Source organism: Suricata suricatta, chromosome 2, assembly GCF_006229205.1.
Source record: "Suricata suricatta isolate VVHF042 chromosome 2, meerkat_22Aug2017_6uvM2_HiC, whole genome shotgun sequence".
Lineage (NCBI taxonomy): Eukaryota > Metazoa > Chordata > Mammalia > Carnivora > Herpestidae > Suricata > Suricata suricatta.
Genome location: NC_043701.1, coordinates 112,879,169 through 112,897,444, shown reverse-complemented (window position 1 = coordinate 112,897,444; position 18,276 = coordinate 112,879,169). Strand labels below are relative to the sequence as shown.

Here is an 18,276-nt window from a genome sequence, read left to right as displayed (position 1 = left end):
CCTATGTTACAATTCTTTGGAAGGAAAATAATTGGTTTCCTGGTGACTTCCTAGTGTTAAGATTTTAAGTGTTGTTTTCTCTGTAGAGCATTTAAGAATTGGAGGGCAGGTATCAGTCAAGGCCAAATTTCATACAAATGCCAACACTTACATAGAAGGAACTTCTGACCCTATGACTCGTGCCACCATTTTTCAGTGTCCACGGAGCCCTCAGTTTATTTATATTCTCCTTGTTTGATTCCAATCTGGCGTACCAGCCAGCGGCCAGCTGGCAGTTAAGAGGGCAAGTGCCACTCAGTGCCTGTCAGGACACAGCACATCTGCTTTCTGCACAGCACACTGCCACAGACTGCCTCAACCTGTGTGCCAGGGAACGAAAATGCTTCCAGGCCCTTCCCTTTACGGTAGATCTTCTGTCATGGATGAATTTATTCACAGCAGCAATTTAAGAGCACCCAGTCTTCTGGGTAGAGGGATAATAGGCTAATATGGCTCTATATTTATCTAGACATGCTGGCATCCATGCTCCTGTACTCTAGTTTTTCTAGGTAATAGACGAGCATTGATCTGACTCTTGATACATTTTCCCCCTGGTTTCTTCATAGTGTTCTTGCTCTCCAGGGTCCCCTCTGAGAAAATGATCTGACTGGGAAATAAGCCAGCTACTTTACATTTCCCATCAGTTGTGATCACCATTTATAACTCTGCTGTATTTCTTTAAAGTAAATTTATTTTTTATGTTTTTTTTATTTATTTTTGACAGACAGAGAGAGACAGTGCAACAGGGGAGGACCAGAGAGAGAGGGAGATACAGAATCTGAAACAGACTCCAGGCTCTGAGCTAGCTGTCAACACAGAGCCTGACGCGGGGCTCGAACCCACGAACATGAGATCGTGACCTGAACTGAAGCCGGACACTTGACCGACTGAGTCACCCAGGTGCCCCTCTGCTGTATTTCTGATGGTGAAACCTAACATATCAGAGCTGGAAGGAAATAAGAGATTGAGGTTCATAAATGAAAAATTCAGGACACACACCAGAGACTAAAGGGGGAGGTGAGGGCCATGGGGTGAATAAAATCCATCATTTTTTTAACTTCTACTCTGGTCTTCATCAGCCAGCTTTATTCTATTCCCTACTTGCAGAAGATTATTGTTAAGAATTCCTGTTCACAGAAGATTCCATCCATGAAATTTAGTGATTCTCAAAGGAAGAAAGCAGGAGGCATTGAATTGGGGCAAGATAGAATTTGAGATTTTTAATGTTAATTAAAAGGGAGATAAATGTTCCCAAAAGTTGGAAAAACACTGTTTCAGGAAGAGAACTCTAAGTGTCAGGGCACCTGGATGCCTCAGTCAGTTAAGCATCTGATTTCAACTTAGGTCATCATCTCACAGTTTGTGAGTTCAAGCCCCACATGGGGCTCTGTGCTGACAGCTCAGAGCCTGGAGCCTGCTTTGGATTCTGCCTCCCCCTCTCTCTACCCCTCCTATACTTGCTCTCTGTTTCTGTCTCTCTTTCTCAAAAATTAATAAACATTAAAAAAAGTCTTTAAAAAATAAACATTAGGTATCAAAAGACTTCTTGGCAGGGACCTTCTGTTGCCTTAGAAATGTGTGTTAATTATGTTTATAAATTTTATGAATTTTGGCATGGCATTTCCCACTTAGCTATTTCTGAGTAAGACCTAACAAGATTGAGGGGTAGCTAGGATGACCAAACTCACCAACGGTATGGGGACATCTTGGCTGTAAAAGACTGATTAGTTCAGGGGCACCCAGGAGGCTCCGTCAGTTGGGTGTCAGACTCTTGATTTCAGCTCAGGCCATAATCTCACCATTCGTGGGATCAAGCCCTGCATCGGGCTCTGTGCTGACAGTGCAGAGCCTGCTTGGGATTCTCTCTCTCTGTCCCTTCCCCACTCACACTCTCTTTCAAAAAAAGACAAACTTTTTTAAAAAACACTTTTTAAAAAAAGACTGGTTGTTCAGTATTTTGTGGAAACAAGAGATACCATAAGTGATCCAACAAGACATGATGTGACTGATTCACACCTCCCATAAAGATGCCACCATTGCTCAGAATGTTCTGGAGGTGGTGGGCGGAGGGAAGCTCCCTTACTAACCTGCCTTCAGAGGCTTTTGTCTGCTACATATTATTTCAATCATCCTCTAAGGCATTAAAAAGAAATTTTGACATTGGAACCAATATCATTTATGATGATGCTTCTTTGTTTCAAAAATTAGTTAATATTCTAGATTTCACTCATATGTGGAATTTAAGAAATAAATTTAAAAAAAAAACAAAGAAAGAAGGAAACAAACCAAGAAACAGACTCTTAACTATAGAGATAAACTGGTGGTTACCGGGGGCGGGGGTGTAGGGATGGGCAAAACAGGTGATCAAGATTAAGGGCACACAGATCATGATGAGTACTGAGAAACGTGTGGAATGGTTGGATCAGTCTATTGTACACCTGAAACTAGTATAATGCATTATATTAGCTACACTGGAATTAAAATAAAAGAGAATTACTTAATATTCAAAAAATCAAATCTGCTATACCTACCTCAAAAGGCTTCTTTGTGGACTAACTGATTAGCCCTTTGTAAACACGTATTATACAAATGCTGGTTGTTACAACATGCTGGTCATGCCAGTATATTCATAATATTTAGCCAGCAGGAAAATATCATAATTACAAAGGAATTTGGTTTTTCCATTCTGTCCTGCTGGTGGATTTCAATAGGCTGCTAATAAAAGGGCTTTCTTGGGGCGCCTGGGTGGCTCAGTTGGTTAAGGGTCGACTTCGGCTCAGGTTATGATCTCACGGTTTGTGGGTTGGAGCTCCACATCGGGCTCTGTGCTGACAGCTCAGAGCCGGGAGGCTGTCTTCCGATTCTGTGTCTCCTTCTCTCTCTGACCCTCCCCTGCTCATGCTGTCACTGTCTCTCTCTCAAAAATAAATAAAAACATTTAAAACAATGTTTTTAATTTTCTTTGAAAGAAAATTTTATTTGAAAGAGGTGGTTACAGAGATTTGTAGTGCACTGCTCTGTCACTGTCCCATTTCAACACATTCCAACTACTACTTTGGGGGCTATTCCAGGCTCCCATCAAAATGTATCAAGAAAGCCAATCCAGACAACTGTTGCGACTGGGGTCAAGTTCCCAAGGCCTCCGCGCCGCAAGCCACATGGCAGGGTGTGAGCCGGGCAGCCTGCACGTTGGACCCCATTCGGGGACCCTCTGGAGGAAGAGGGGTGCTTTGGGGTCTGCCTTCACAGTTGGTGCAAAGATTCTTGGTTTGCCCAGAATTCACAGAAGCTAGAAGGATAGTCGTCACCCTTGAGAACACACAGTTACTGCTCATCTCCTGTGCCTTTTGCCCATGGCAATCAGGCTTTGGCAAGCTATGGCCTGTGAATCACTTGTTTAAGGACCCCCAGTTCCTAACCTAGCCCAGAGAATTCAGAACCTCTAAGGTACAACCCAAAATGTATGTTATCACTTCCTGGAGTGATTCTTATGCACGCTACAGTTTGAAAACCATAGTTTTACAGGTTCTTACAGCCAATGTCAAGGGTATATATGAGTGAAACCTGACAATATTTCAAGGAAGAGCTTCAGTAGCTAGAAAATTCAATAATGTTAACCTATTTTGTTCCTCCTTCGGATCAAATTTATGAGGAAATGACCTCATTTTTTCCCAGGTAGGCAATTAGGACATCAAGTGACACAAGGCCCACATTCATTCTCCTTAATATACTTAACTTGCCTGTGGTCTCTTGCTGTTAGGTACTTCTGTCCCTCAGATGCAGGTTTGAAAAATACAGGCATTTATTTAATGAGCTGCTGAGTTAATTAGCACCTGCCACGAGGCAGGCCTCGTGCTCACCACCAAAAATAAATAAATAAGTTAGAATCCTTCTTGTCAAGAGTTGGCACTCCAATCCTCTCTTCCTCTGGCAATTGCTAAAGAATAAACACCTCCTTCTCCAGAATGAAATTCTAGAAATTCCCTAGTCCACTGGGTTTTCATTGTCTTCCTTCTAGCTCTTCAAGTGCCTCAAATGTTCCCCAGAGGATGTCTGGGTGACAAATCAAGTAGGCTCACTGTAGCCGCCTCCTGGAATCATAACAGTTCCAGTTATTCTATTCAGTTTCTTGTACCTTGTCTGCCTGAAGGTTCAATTAAGACAAGACAGAAGGGCTGTAAAACATCAGCCGAGAACAGATACTTTTTCAAGTATTTTTCTCCAACAAAGAGTTTCCAATGCTATCTTCCACTCTCCCCTTCTCGTCTTTTGATGTTTCTGGCTAACTCAAGGGAAGAAACACATCAAATTGGTGCCTACATGTTGTAAACTCTCTCTCCACTCACTAAGATTATATTAAAGACGTGTGTCCTCATGGGAGCTGCAGGCAGTTAGAAACACTAATATTCAGTGGAATATTGTATTTCACTTGGAAGAAGTTTTTGGAACCATGTCAAGCCATATGAGGAACTTGGACACATTAAACCTTAACTCTGCATTTCCTGAATTCTCTCTTTTATCCCAATCTCCCCTAGTCTGATCTGTGCTCAACTTCTCCTTGAGCTGTGGGTCAACTCCAGCCTCCAATGAATTAAAAGACATATTTCTTTTCCTGGACACAACGGAAATAAAAGCAAAAATGAGCTGGATGAGGCAGCTTACAAAGACATGGATTTGTCCTTCTGGAGTACTCACTGGACTTAACATCACTGTGATAACTTGGGGAGGTTTTGAATGTTCTGCATATTGTTGTAGTGAATCTTTTCACTTAGGAATGGAAACAAAGCAAAGGAATGGGGCGTCTGGGTGGCTCAGTTGGTTGGGCTTCCGACTTCCGCTCAGGTCATGATCTCGAGGTCTGTGAGTTCAAGCTCTGCCACAGGCTCTGTGCTAACAGCTCAGAGCCTGGAGCCTGCTTCAGATTCTGTGTCTCCCTCTCTCTCTGCCCTCCCCGACTTGTGCTTTGTCTCTCTCTCTCTCAAAAATAAACGAACATTTAAAAATTAATAATGAACAAATTATTGAACAAATAATGAAAATTAATAAATGAACAAAAAATGAACATAAGAAAAAACACAGCAAAGGATTTAGGCCTCCATGACCTCCAAATCGATGCAGTGATCACCACGGGAATCCCGGGAAGGAAAGCTCAAGCACGGTCCAGATTCTTATTTGCTTTGTGAACTTGTACATGGTGCTGGAGATCTCTAGCCTCATATTCCAGATTTCTCTGTTGCAAGACAGAATTATCTATCCATCCAACTTTACAAGGTCATAATACAGAGCAAAGCTTTTGACTGTGAAACCGTTCCATAACACCCTATATCCATGTAAGGGAAGTAGAGTAATCTTTTTGCAATGATTACTGAGGTAATTAAATAAAATCACGACGTGTGCCCAGCCCACACCACAGACCTTGCTCAGATCCACTGAAAGTTAGTGTTTCTACTACCTCCTTGGCGTGCAAATGGCATTATCAAAGGTTGGCTGCTAGGGAAAGACCCCTTTAAACCAAAGCATCTAGGAAATTGGGTAGGAGAAAATAGAAACACACTCAAATGAAAGCTATTCATGTCCTCTAACTTAGCCCTCAATTCACACTTCCTCTCAAATATGAATAAAGGCACTTCTCACAGCTTGAAGGCCCAGAGCAGCACTAAGCTGCATTTTCTAGAAATGAGACATGAGGGACTTTATTCCACAGAAGTCTGCCTCTAAGACTTTTAGTGACTTAAGTACAAACAAATACCTGAAGGAAATCTTCCAAGATGATCTCAATGAAAATAGGTCACTCTGGCCCATGTTCTGGCATCATACGCCAAATCCAGTGAGACAGTTCTTTCACAGCAACTTTTTGGATGGTGCAGGCATGTAGGCACACACGGAAGGTAAATACCCAAAGAATACTACAAACACAGGCGTGTCCATCACCACATGTGATATGAGAAAGTCACACCACATGGTAAGATGTAGTGTGGTCAGGCCCCTTCAGGTCATTTACTCAAAATTTTAAAAATGTAGAAAGTCACCTCCAAGAACGATTGCAAGAAGGAATACAGGGTCAATGCAGTTGCAGCAAAATCTTCTCTGCTCTCTGCACAAGACCTATTAACTGCTCCAGGCCTTCCTTGTACATGTCTGCAATTGTACACTGCACGCCTCTAGGGGGCGCCATTCAAATGATACCTCTGAAAATGACACTCACTGGAGTTGCTCAATGTGTTACCTGCATGGCTGTGCATGGCATGCTCAGGAGAGCTTCCCCATCATTTCAGGGATGGAGTAGAGGGGAAGTGTGTGGAAGAAAGAGGCTCTGCTTAAAATTGACTTTGTATCCTCTTTTCGATATACACTCTGGGCACAATTATAGGCAAATCATGTAACCTCTCAGAGTCTCACTCTCCTCCTCTGTAAAAATGTGACAATGAAAAAGATCCTACAACGTTGATGGGTGAAATTAGGTCTATGTAAGACCTTGTAGATAAAAGTTCCTGATCCATGGAAGGGACTCAGATATGACAATTACCAGTATTGACTCACACTGCTGAGCAGACACTGAAGGAAGCAGGCTTTCTTTATTTATAAAGAGATAATTAGAATAATACCTCACATGAAGTTGCATTATGTATTACTATCAAATAATCCAGTGAATAAATGGGGAAAAGGCATGAGCAGACACTTTTCAAAAGAAGACATTCAGATGGCTAACAAACACATGAAAAGATGCTCAACATCACTGACCATCAGGGAAATACAAATCCAAACCACAATGAGATACCACTTCACACCTGTGAGAATGGCTAAAAATAGAAACTTGGGAAACAAGAGATGTTGGCAAAAATGTGGAGGAAGGGAAACCCTTTTGCACTGGTGGAAATGCAAACTGGGGCAGCCACTCTGGAAAACAGTGTGGAGGTTCCTCAAAAAATTAAAAATAGAACTATCCTATACCCCAGCAATTGTACTACTAGGTATTGATCCAAAGGATACAGGAGTGCTGATTCCACGGGGCACATGCACCCCAATGTTTGTAGCAGTGCTATCAACAATAGCCAAATTACAGAAAGAGCCCAAATGTCCATCAATGGATAAATGGATAAAGAAGATGTGGCGTATATATATACACAATGGATTATTACTCAACAATCAAAAAGAATGAAATCTTGTCATTTGCAACAATATGGATGGAACTAGAGTGTATTATGCTAAGCAAACTAAGTCGGCCAGAGAAATATAATATCATATGACTTCACTCATATGTGGAATTTAAGAAACACAACAGGTGAACTTAGGGGAAGGGAAGAAAAAACAGAAATATAAAAACAGAAAGAGGGTCAAATCATAAGAGACTCTTAAATACAGAGAACATACTAAAGGTTGTTAGAGGGGTGCTGAGCGGAGGAATGGGCTAAATGGGTGATGAGCATTAAGGAGGGTACTGGTTGGGATGAGCACTGGGTGTTGTATGTAACTGAGAAATCACTGAACTCTACTCCTGAATCTACTCTATACTGAATAGTACTCCATTACTACATCATGTGTTAACTAAGTTAGATTTAAATAAAATTTAAAAATCTTTTGAGAAATTGAAAAAAAAGAAAAACAACAAAATAAATACTCAAAAAATGTAAAAGGGGATAATAAAGAATGGCAATAATGATAAATTATAAATATAATATATGTATTATAATAGTATAATATATGTTATTAATTATATTAAATATATTAATATTATATAATATATTATGTTATTATGATTAGAACTAATAATAAATTAGAACTCAAATATATAAAAAGTAGCCTTTTTTGTTAGGCACTATTAGTAGACCCATTTTATTGATGACTTAAGACACTTTCCCAACATAGCAAAGTCAGGAAGTGAAAAGCCAAAACTCACATCCCTGCTTTTTTTTGTTTTAATTTTTTTTAATGTTTTATTTATTTTTGATACAGAGACAGACAGAGCATGAGAGGGGGAGAGGCAGAGAGAGAAGGAGACAGAACCGGATGCAGGCTCCAGGCTCTGAGCTAGCAGTCAGCACAGAGCCTGACGCGGGGCTCGAACCCACGAACGTTGAGATCTGACCTGAGCCGAAGCCAGAGACTTAACCGACTGAGCCACCCAGGCGCCCCAACATCCCTGCTTTTGATTACAAGGTCAACACCCTACCTCTGAGTGATTCCGCAAGAAACAAAGAGGCTTAAGGGAAGCACTTGAAGGAAGGTTTTTTGGCAAAGTACAGTTAGCCGCTGAGCTGCTTTGGCAGTGGGTTTTATGAACTCACTAACATCTATTGAAGATGCTTCCTTTTCTTCCCATCGGCCACCTTGGGACGGCTTTTGTGCAACCCAGGGACAAGAAGAGAGACCGGTTTTCAGGCCACACACACATTACTAGAAGAGAAAAACAAAAATGTGGAATTTAAAAGTTGGCTCTAACCTTAAGTACTTCTATTTTGCCAGGAAGTGTAATGTGCCAAAATTGGAAACAGTTCAACTGCAACAAAAGGTCAAATTTTCAAGGGACCTTCCAATTCCTTCCCCTGGCCTGGCCCAAAGTTGGACTCCCTCCTCCATACCTAAAATAACACACCAGTGGAAACTGAGGACATTGACATCTAACTGCATGGGGTTTTTTTCTCCTGCCGTGTACAACTTTGGGCAAGGTTCCTCATCACTTTGTGCATGAGCTTTCTTTTTCTCTCTAAAACTGAGATCACATCTAAGTGGGTGCTCAGTAAATTAGGAGTGTAACAATCCTAGATATTTCTATACGCCATGTAACTTGCTATCATTGATCATTACAGAACACTCCACCCAACAGAATACACATAGACTGAATTTTAGTGTGCCGCCCCTCCAAACACAGCCCGCACGTTTTATGTGGAACCCCTAACCACTAAAGTGTTGGTATGTGGAGGTAGGACCTTTGCAAGTAAATTGGGTTTCAATGAGGTCAGGAGAGTGGGGCTCCCATGAGGACATTAATGTCCCTGTAAGAAGAGGAAGAGAGATTAGAGTCTCCTCTTTCTGCCACATGGAAACATAAGAAAGTGGCCATCTACAAGCCAGAAAGGGAGCCCTCATTAAGAGCTGAATCTGCCAGGCCCTTGATCTTGGATGTCTTGGCCTCCAGAAATAAATGTCTGTCACTAAGCCACCACGACTCTGGTATTTTCTTAGAGTAGTCCATGTTGACTCATATGAGCACACATGAAACATGTGCCAAGATGGACCCCATTCTGGGCCAGAGAGGAATTCAAAACCTACAAAGCGGATGTCATCAATGAATGGATGTTATCCATCCCTATGGAATGGAAAAAACTATCAGAAACGATTTTTTTGGAACTTTGGGAACTAACCAAAAGCTTGCAGGAAGTAGAAAAATGCTTAACCAAGAAAAAAAATGGCTGAATCTTGATAAGAACAGAGAGTTTATGTCATTTTAACTTACTCAAGTCTCAGCTCCTACTCCAGACCTCGGCAATGGCCTTGAAGAAACTGCCCATGTTCCCAGTACAGATCCAGGTCCCGGCAGAAGAAGAATGGACTTGACTCACAGAGAACCATGGTTATTTGTTTTGACCAGTCTTGTGTATCCCTTGAGGAAAGGCCTCAAATACTTGCCCCCAATACTTATCAAGTCGAATTTGGAGCTCACAGAGTGCTGAGCCAACTGCTCAGAGGTGGAATTTGTCCATAACATGTATGGGTAAATGTATCAGTCACAGCTGCTCAGGGCAATGGCCAGCAGTTCAATAAGTGATCAACTAAGCAAACGCTTGGTAGGAAAAGAAAGATGCTTTGTGGAATCAAGACTCTGAAAAGTTCCAGAATATTCTTGGGAATCTAAAGGTCATATATAAGCCCATGCCTTGTGTATCCTCAAGAATGACTTGAAAAGGCCCTACGCTTTCACTTCTGACCCACCTTCAGGCTCTGGGCAGGCAGGAAATGAAGGTGAAGACAAAGTTGTAAACTGCCAGGCTGGATGTTGGAAGTGTTCCAAACATACATACAAAGTCCACTTGGCAATGACTGGGATCTTTTTGGGTTGCAGGCGTGCAGGTGCTGGAAAAGTCACTTACCAAACAAACTCCAAAAGTACAGGAACAATGAAACCTCTGGAGGAGCGAGAGTTTCATTTATAGAGTTGCCAAAGCATAATATGTGAACTGTTTGCTTTTTACAAAAACTACAAGCCATGAAAGAAACAATCCAGTATGGTTTGTTCACAGGATGGGAAAGCAACTATGAGAGACTGTCCCAAAGGAAGAACATGCTACGGACTTAGTAGACAAAGACTTTAAATCAGTTGTCTTTAATATGTTCTGAAAACTAAAAATGAACAAGCTAAAGAAACAACAAAAAACATAGACCAAGAATCAATGGAAATCATGAGAACACTATCATTATATTTCTAAGAGACAGAAATTGTAAAAGGAAACAAATGGAAATTCTAGCTTTAAAGAGCACAAATACTAAAATTTAAAAATTCACTAGAGCAGCTCAACAGAAAACTTGAAGAGGAAAAAATAAGACAATCTACAAAATGGAAGAAAATATTTGTATCTGTGTGATAAGGGTCTAGTGTCCAGAATATATAAAGAACTCTTACAACTCAATAACAAAAGATCAAAAATAATAAAGGGGCAAAGGACTTTAACAGACATTTCTTCAAAGAAGATATACAAATGACTAGTAAGCACAAGAACAAATGCTTGACATCATTAGCCATTAGGGAAATGCAAATCAAACCACAGTGAAAGATCACTTTACATCCATGAGAATAGCTATAATTTTTAAAATGAGGGGCGCCTGGGTGGTACAGTCGGTTAAGCATCTGACTCTTGATTTAGGCTCAGGTCCTAATCTTACAGTTCATGAGATCAAGCCCTGCATCAGGCTCTGTGCTGACAGTGTGGAGCCTGCTTGGGATTCTCTCTCTCTCTCTGCCCTTCCCTCCCTCATGCACACTTTCTCTCCCTCTCTCTCTCTCAAAAATAAATAAATAAATAAACATTTAAAAAATGAAAACAACAGGTATTGGAAGGTGAAGAAATTGGAACACTCATGCATGTCTGGTCAGAACGCGAAATAATGCATTTATTTTGAAAACAGTGTTGTGGTTTCCCAAACGTGTTAAACATAGTTACGCTTTGGCCCAGCAATTCCACTCTGGTTATACCTGAAAGAAATGAAAATATATGGCCCTACAAAAAAAATTACATGAATGTTCAGAGCAGCACTTTTCATTATAGCAAACCAATCGTGGAAACAGCCCAAATGTCCATCAACTGATGAATGGATAGACAAAATGTAGTATATTCATAGAATGAAATATTATTTGACAACAAACAGGAAGAGGTGCTGCTGTAGCATGCTACAACATGAATGAACCTTGAACACATTATTTTACTTGAAAGAAGCCAGGCAAAAAAAGGCCACACATCATGTGATCCCATCCATACAGCCTCTGGCCATCACTTAGGACCCTAACTATTGGGTGTCCATTGGTGACAACCACCCATGACTTCTAGACTGGTTTGCATCAAAAGGATTTCTTCCTTCCACCTACAGGCAGAAGAGCATCACAGAACACTGTGTTTTAACCAAAGTTCTCTTTGCATACAAGAACCAGAATGGCATCTAAACATCCAAGCAGAGAAATTTAATGGAAAGTCATGGAATACAAAGGCAGGAACTGCGGTGGACTTAATACCCAGAATCCACCCTGTTGATCCCACAGGAACCAGAGCAGCTGCCTTCTCTCTTTACTCTCTTTGTTTTCACTCTCTTTCCAGGGATGTGTGGCTCATTTCTCCTCCCTGAAAATCTGCCCATCCTTCCTTTGATCAGCAGATGAATTTTTGTTGTATCGAAGTTCACATGGCCCAAGATGGCAGCCCCCCCCCATGGCCATCTCCACTCCCCTGTTTATATAACCTAAATTACTGGGGGCTAGTATATTCATTCTTGTGTGGAACACATCCCCAACCCAGGTCGATAAAGCTGCAGCCACAGTAGTGGGATCATATGGTGCAGCGTGGCTGCAGGAGCCTGCCTTGTCTGTGTGTTTGTGGGGGTGGAGAGGAAGGAGGGCCTCAGAGAAAGGGTTCTGGAATTTGTAGGCTCTCAAATGGGTCTTCTACCTTCTGATAGGTCAGGAGTACAGACAGGCAAAAGACAGATCTTAGACTCTGTGTGTGCGTGTGTGTGTGTGTGTGTGTGTGTGTGTGTGTGTTCTTATGATATTATCATGAAGTCCCCTATCATATTTTTCATGGAAAATTGGCTTCAAAGCTAAAATTCATAAATGATTAATCACCACTGTCATCATCATCATTCAGTATAATTGATATACAATCAACTAAACATGTTTAAATTCCACAATGCAACACATTTTGACATATGTCTACTCAAGATAGTGAACATATATATCCATCATCCCTAAAAGTTTTCTTGTCCCCTTTGGCGATACATCTTTGAGGCCCTCCTCCTCCCCTAAAGAACTCCTAATCCATCTTCTGTCACAATGGATTCATGATTCACTTGCATTTCCTGGAGCTTTACATCAGCAGAATCATTTAATACACACTATTTCACATAAACCAAACCACAGAGTACATGCTGTTTTTGTCTGACTTCCCTTACTTATCATAATTATTTTCAGATTCTTCCTCGCTGTTACATGTATGGATGGTTCCATTCCTGTTAATTGCCAAGTTAGCTGTATTCCGTTATATACTTTCTTAAACATTCTCTAAACAGAGATTTTCAGAGTTCATGGAGACACAATAAAAGTTGACATCAATTACCCACAACAGTCTGTGGCAGAATTGATCTTAACCAAGTGTGGAATAAACACTTCTCTGAGTTGCTAAAAATCAGCAGAGCTGTTTAGCTTGTGATTAAGCATATGATTAACAAAGAATGTAGATTGCAACAATTTTGCACAGTATCTTACAAAGATGTTTCTGGGAGCAGTTGGGGTGCAGGGAGGAGCTCAGTTGGTTGAGCCTCTGACTCTTGATTTTCAGTTCAAGTCATGATCCTGTTGTACTCAAGTTTGTAAAATCACCCCAAAACAAACACCAGAGACTGCTAGGGAGACCAAGTCATGCCTGCAAAAGCAAAGGGCCTTTATTACAAGCTGAAGCTTGGGCTCACAGTCGCTAGCCCACCTGCTGGCCACGTGCAGAGAGCGCTGAACAAAGGCAGGGCAGGGCCTTTTATGCCCTTGGGAGGGGGAGTTACAGGAAATGATGACAGGTGTACAGTGATCCAATCCCCCCCCCATCAATACTGGCAGTTGTGGGAGCCAATCACAACATTGGGAGTATTGACCAATCAGAGTGGGCCCAGGACGCCCCACGTGGGGTGTGACTAGGCCTGCCTCTAGAAAGGTCAAAGGTATCAGCTGGCCTCTCCTGATTGGGTGCTGCAGGAGTTGTCCCTCCTTAAGGTGCGCCCTTTCAGGAGAAGCCAACGCCTTCCCCTTTAAGTAAAGGGGAAGGCTGGATCGGACCTGCGTCTTTACAATCCCACCAACATGGGATCAAGCCCAGAGTTGGACTCCATGCTGAGCATGCAGCCTGCTTAAAACTCTCTCTCTCCCTCTGTCTCTCCCCCACTCACTCTCTCTGTATATATAAAATAAAATTTAGGGGTGCCTGGGCAGCTCAGTGGGTTAAGCATCTGACTTCGGCTCAGGTCATGATCTGGCAGTTCGTGGGTTTAAGCCCCATGCCCGGCTCTGTGCTGACAGCTCAGAGCTTGGAGCCTGCTTCAGATTCTGTGTCTCCCTCTCTCTTTGCCCTCCCCTGCTCGTTCTCTCTCTCTCTCTCTCTCTCTCTCTCTCTCTCTCTCTCTCTCAGAAATAAAAATAAGCATTAAAAATTAAACTTAAATTTAAAAAAATTAATTACTGCATTTCTGCTACCAGGCAAGAGGCCGTCTGCCATGGCTCTGAAGACCCAGAGGGTGGGAAGGAATCAGTAGGGAGGCTGAGGGAGCTCACGTCTTCAGTTCTAGTCCAGCCGTGCGACCCAGGAAAAAACACTTCCCATCTCTGAACCTCAGTGTCCTTCTTCCTAAAATAGGGAAAGTGAACAGCCGTATCTCAGCCTTAGCATCCGGGGAACCTCCTGGCTCCACAGTGTCAGCACGCCAGCCGTCTTCCCTCGTTCTGCTGGATCCAAGGCAGAGCAAACCCACAGCCAAGATGAGCCACCGTTTAACTGGGCATTCAAAGAGCTGAGTAGGAGGTGACTTTTTTCCATGTATGTCCAGCCTGCACCACGTTTCTTCCTCCAAAGCCCTGCCCTGCCTAAATGCTATTTATGTGGCTGCAGCTCTTGCCTGGTCTTCGTCCGGGGTGTGGAGAGAAGGCAGAGCCCTCTCCTGGAGCATCTGGGATCCACACTGCTTCTGACACGGCACCCCCGTGGGGCTCCTTCTGCAAACTCTGCTTCCTCTGTCTCTGGTGTCTGTGACCCCCCTCCCCTCCCGTACTCTCCTGAGACTTAGCAGGGAGACAAGGACCAGGGTGTGCAGAGCAGACGAATGCAAGGAAGGGAAGCCCGAGGCAGGACTGTCCGGGGGAATCCGTGAGGCAGTGTCACCACGGCAGAGAGGAGGGGGACAGAAGCCTTGGCACCTCAGTACCTTCCTGACACACCCAAGATCCCCGTGTCACACTGGCATGCACAGCGCTCACTCCTACCTCGGCATCCTACCCCGCTCTCTCTTCCTAGGAGGAAGCAGACCTACTTCCCTTTACCGCAACCTCCGCCCATTTCACAGAGAGGGAAACGGATGTTCCAAGGGACGCGAGTGATCTCCTCCACAATGGAAAAAGGGTGTGGGCATGCGAGGAGGCTCCCAAGCGCAGGGAGCAGCCTCTGCGACCTTTGGCTGGGTCCTGCCCTTTCTGCTCAGCACCACACACGGGGGAAGACAGACGTCAGTTTCTCTTCTTGTTTCTAAGTGGTGATCAAACAGGACCGAAGAAGGAAATAAGCAAAAGATACTTCGAGGGAGGAAATGTTCTTGGGTTTTTGTCTAAAATTTTCTGTTCACGTTAACTTGCTTTTTTGTTTCTTTTTTTAAACTTTTGATGCACTTAATGCAATCCTGGCTGAAAAGGAGAGGGAGAGGAGAGAGACCCTGAATAACTGGCTTTCTGGTCTGGTAAAGGGTTGACACTGATTATATCTGCAGTGGGAATCAGCTCACGAGTGGGTCAGACGCTGCTCTTTACTTCACACTGTTCTCTAATGTTTGAAATTTTTCCATGTGTCTGTGTTGCTTGCATGACAAAAGAGAGACTCATTTCTTCCTCTCCACCTTATCTCTGCTTGTTCGGGACCAAGCTGATTCTATCTTGCCTGCAAGCCTGACGCTGTGCTAACAACTTATATCAAAAGAGCTACGACTCACAGAGTATTTGCAGTATGGGAAGCAGAGTGCTAAATTCTCTAAATACCTTCCATACAGCTCACCATAATTCTTGTTTAAAATTTATTTATTTTGAGAGAGAGAGAGAGAGAGAGACAGTGCATGCAGGAGGAGCAGAGACAGAGGGAGGGAGAGAGAGAGAACCCCAAGCAGGCTCCCCACCATCAGCGCAGAGCCTGATGCGGGGCTCAAACTCACAATCCATGGGATCATGAGCTGAGCTGAAACCAAGAGTTGGATGCTAAACCGACTGAGCCAGCCAGGGTCCCCTGCTCACCGTAATGCTAAAGGTGGCTCCTACCACCCTCTTCTTACAGATAAGGAAACTGTCTTCGATGGAGCAGCTTGTTGAAGCTCACGGAGTTCATCATAAGCCAGGAGCCAGGACTGGAAGCCAGCAGAACTTGGAGCGGTCCCCTAGTGGAACCAGTGCCACCATTCCCTGCTGCCAGTCACCTTCTTCAGCCAGGTGGGATCGCATCACTCTCTGTGGAAAACCTGTGGAGCTCTCCCCTCGCCCTGAGCAATAGGGCGCCTGGAGAATACCACCTAAGCTTCTCAGAATGTCATTTCCAAGTCCAGTGTTCGGTGCATTCATCCACACACTCGTTAGAAGCCAACAGCTAATAGCAAGCCCTAACGTTGGTTTTGAAGCAAGTTTATATAGTGTCTTTCAAAACCCCTGCGCATCGGCAGGTGAGCCAACAGGTCCTGCAGTTGGGCGAGTGGCAGGACATTCCTTCTTTGTTCTCACAGGGCTCTGTGCCTCCTTCCCCGTCTCAAGCACACCAAGTTCCTCCACTCCTCTCTGCTCTGCCCGGCTCTCGCTTCTGACGGGTATGCCCTTCACCCTACCTGCGAATGCCTACAAATCTTTCACAGTTTCTGTTGCTCAAATGAGCCCACCTTTCCTTGGGTTCTCTTGTCAGCCTGATCCATTTTCCCACCATTGGAGCATGGACTGCATTGCACTAGACACATTTCCTGGCCCGACCGTTTTTCTCAGCAGACTGTGACCTGTTCTAGAACAGAGATTATGTGTTGTGAGCATGACCTTCGTGAGGAAGCTGGGATGGACTAGTGAGGGGTGCTGGAATGGAGGAAGAAAGACAGGGCTAGCAGCAAAGTGGGGTCTATCTCTTCCAGGATTCACACAACACCGAACCAGAATTTATGAAGGAGTATAGTACTAGGGGCACAAATGAATGGTAACCAGGACAGAAATGATAACATGTGTTGTGTGTGTGTGTGTGTGTGTGTGTGTGTGTGTGAGTGAACAGAGACAGAGAGGAGGGAGTATATATATACCTATACTGTTTATGTATAATGTGCATACATAATGTGTATATGTGTGCGTGTGTGTATATAGACACATACATATGGGGTGTGTTATGTGTGTGCAAATGCATACCTGTGGACATATAATAGTGTGCAGACCTGTGGTCTGTGTACGGCGGTATACATAGTGTGTGTACACACAGAGGGTATATATGCACATGCACTTGTTAGATGTTGTATGCGTATGCCAGGACTCAATGAAAGCAGAGATTATATATGTGTATATAATAAGTATATTAGTTGTGGTGTGGGTGTGCCAGAACATAATGAAAGCAGAGGTTTGGAGAGTAGAAGCTGGTGCAAAGGACATTTCTCGCAGGCAGAATAGATACTTTCTAACAAGAGGAGTAACACTGGAAGTTTGCCTCTCTGCTGAGGAAAGTGTGGACCCACTGAAGGAAGCTAGAGAATTAGGAAGGAAAGCAGTTTGGAGAAACTTCACTAAAACTATTCTAAGAAGAGGCTGGTTAGCAAAAACAAATACCCTTTGAAAAGAAAAAATAAAGAGCTGGGCAGATGGAAAACCAAGAGGAAGAATTCACTAGATTGGGAAGAGAGCAGCGAGCCGGATGTGGACGCTTCCAGAAGAGGTGGGGGCTGCATGACTCAGAGGTAAGGAAGTAGGAGCAGACAAACACAGACTTCTGCCTCTTTCCGAGTCTTTAGCCTTGAAAGGAGGACAAGAGAATTAGCTTCCATGGAAAGGCGGGATCAAAACCTGGGCTTGCATGATTTGGTCTCCCTGTGGATGGGAGACCCCGGTCCCTCCCTCCCCGGCCATCCCAGTGTTCATGGCGTGAAACTTCCCCGGCAGGACACCAACCAACTGTGACCTCCAGCCCCCCTACCCTGCACACGTGGTAACCCAGAATCCCCCCTGAGGCAGGCTCTGTGATGAACCACATCTCACAGATGAAGAAGTCAAGGCAGAGACAGATCAAGTAATCTGTCCACCATCACTCAGCTAGTGAGTGCCGCAGTCAGTCTGGTTACTGTTACGCAGTGAGGGATACAGAAAACAGAGCCCTTGACCCAGGTCCTGGCCTCGCTCACTCTCCCTGGCTTGGAATCCAGGGACGCCCGGCAAAGTAGTGGGGTAAGGACGGAATTTTGCTTGAGGGGTGGTGGCTAAGGAGGAATAGCAGAGAGGGGCCATCTGGTGTGTTGCAGGGTGTCTGTCTCCCTGGCAGCGTGGAGAGTATCACAAGCATCAGAAGACCGGAGTTTGACACTGGCTCCGACTCCCAGCGTTTTATAACTGGGAGCAAGTCACCTTCCCTGCACAGGTACCAGTTCTCCGTCTCTGATATGGGATGGGAATCATCATAATAATAATAGCCACTGTCTTACCTCTGGCAGAGGGTAAGGAGCAAGAGAGAAAATTTGTGAAAAGTGCACGCATATGTGAACTATTTCACTAGTACTGTTATCATCAGGCTC

The 18,276-nt window shown here is 43.7% G+C and overlaps 1 protein-coding gene across 1 annotated transcript in view; it reads right to left on the bottom strand.

Moving 5' to 3' along the window:
• Positions 1-8,246: 8,246 nt before the first annotated feature.
• The window catches only part of LOC115275740 (lysosomal acid lipase/cholesteryl ester hydrolase-like), a 53,164-nt gene continuing 43,134 nt past the window's right edge, over positions 8,247-18,276 (bottom strand). The window contains exon 11 of the mRNA XM_029919465.1: positions 8,247-8,433. Coding sequence (XP_029775325.1) covers positions 8,415-8,433 — 19 coding nt within the window. The 3' untranslated portion in view covers positions 8,247-8,414. The remainder of the gene's footprint in view (positions 8,434-18,276) is intronic.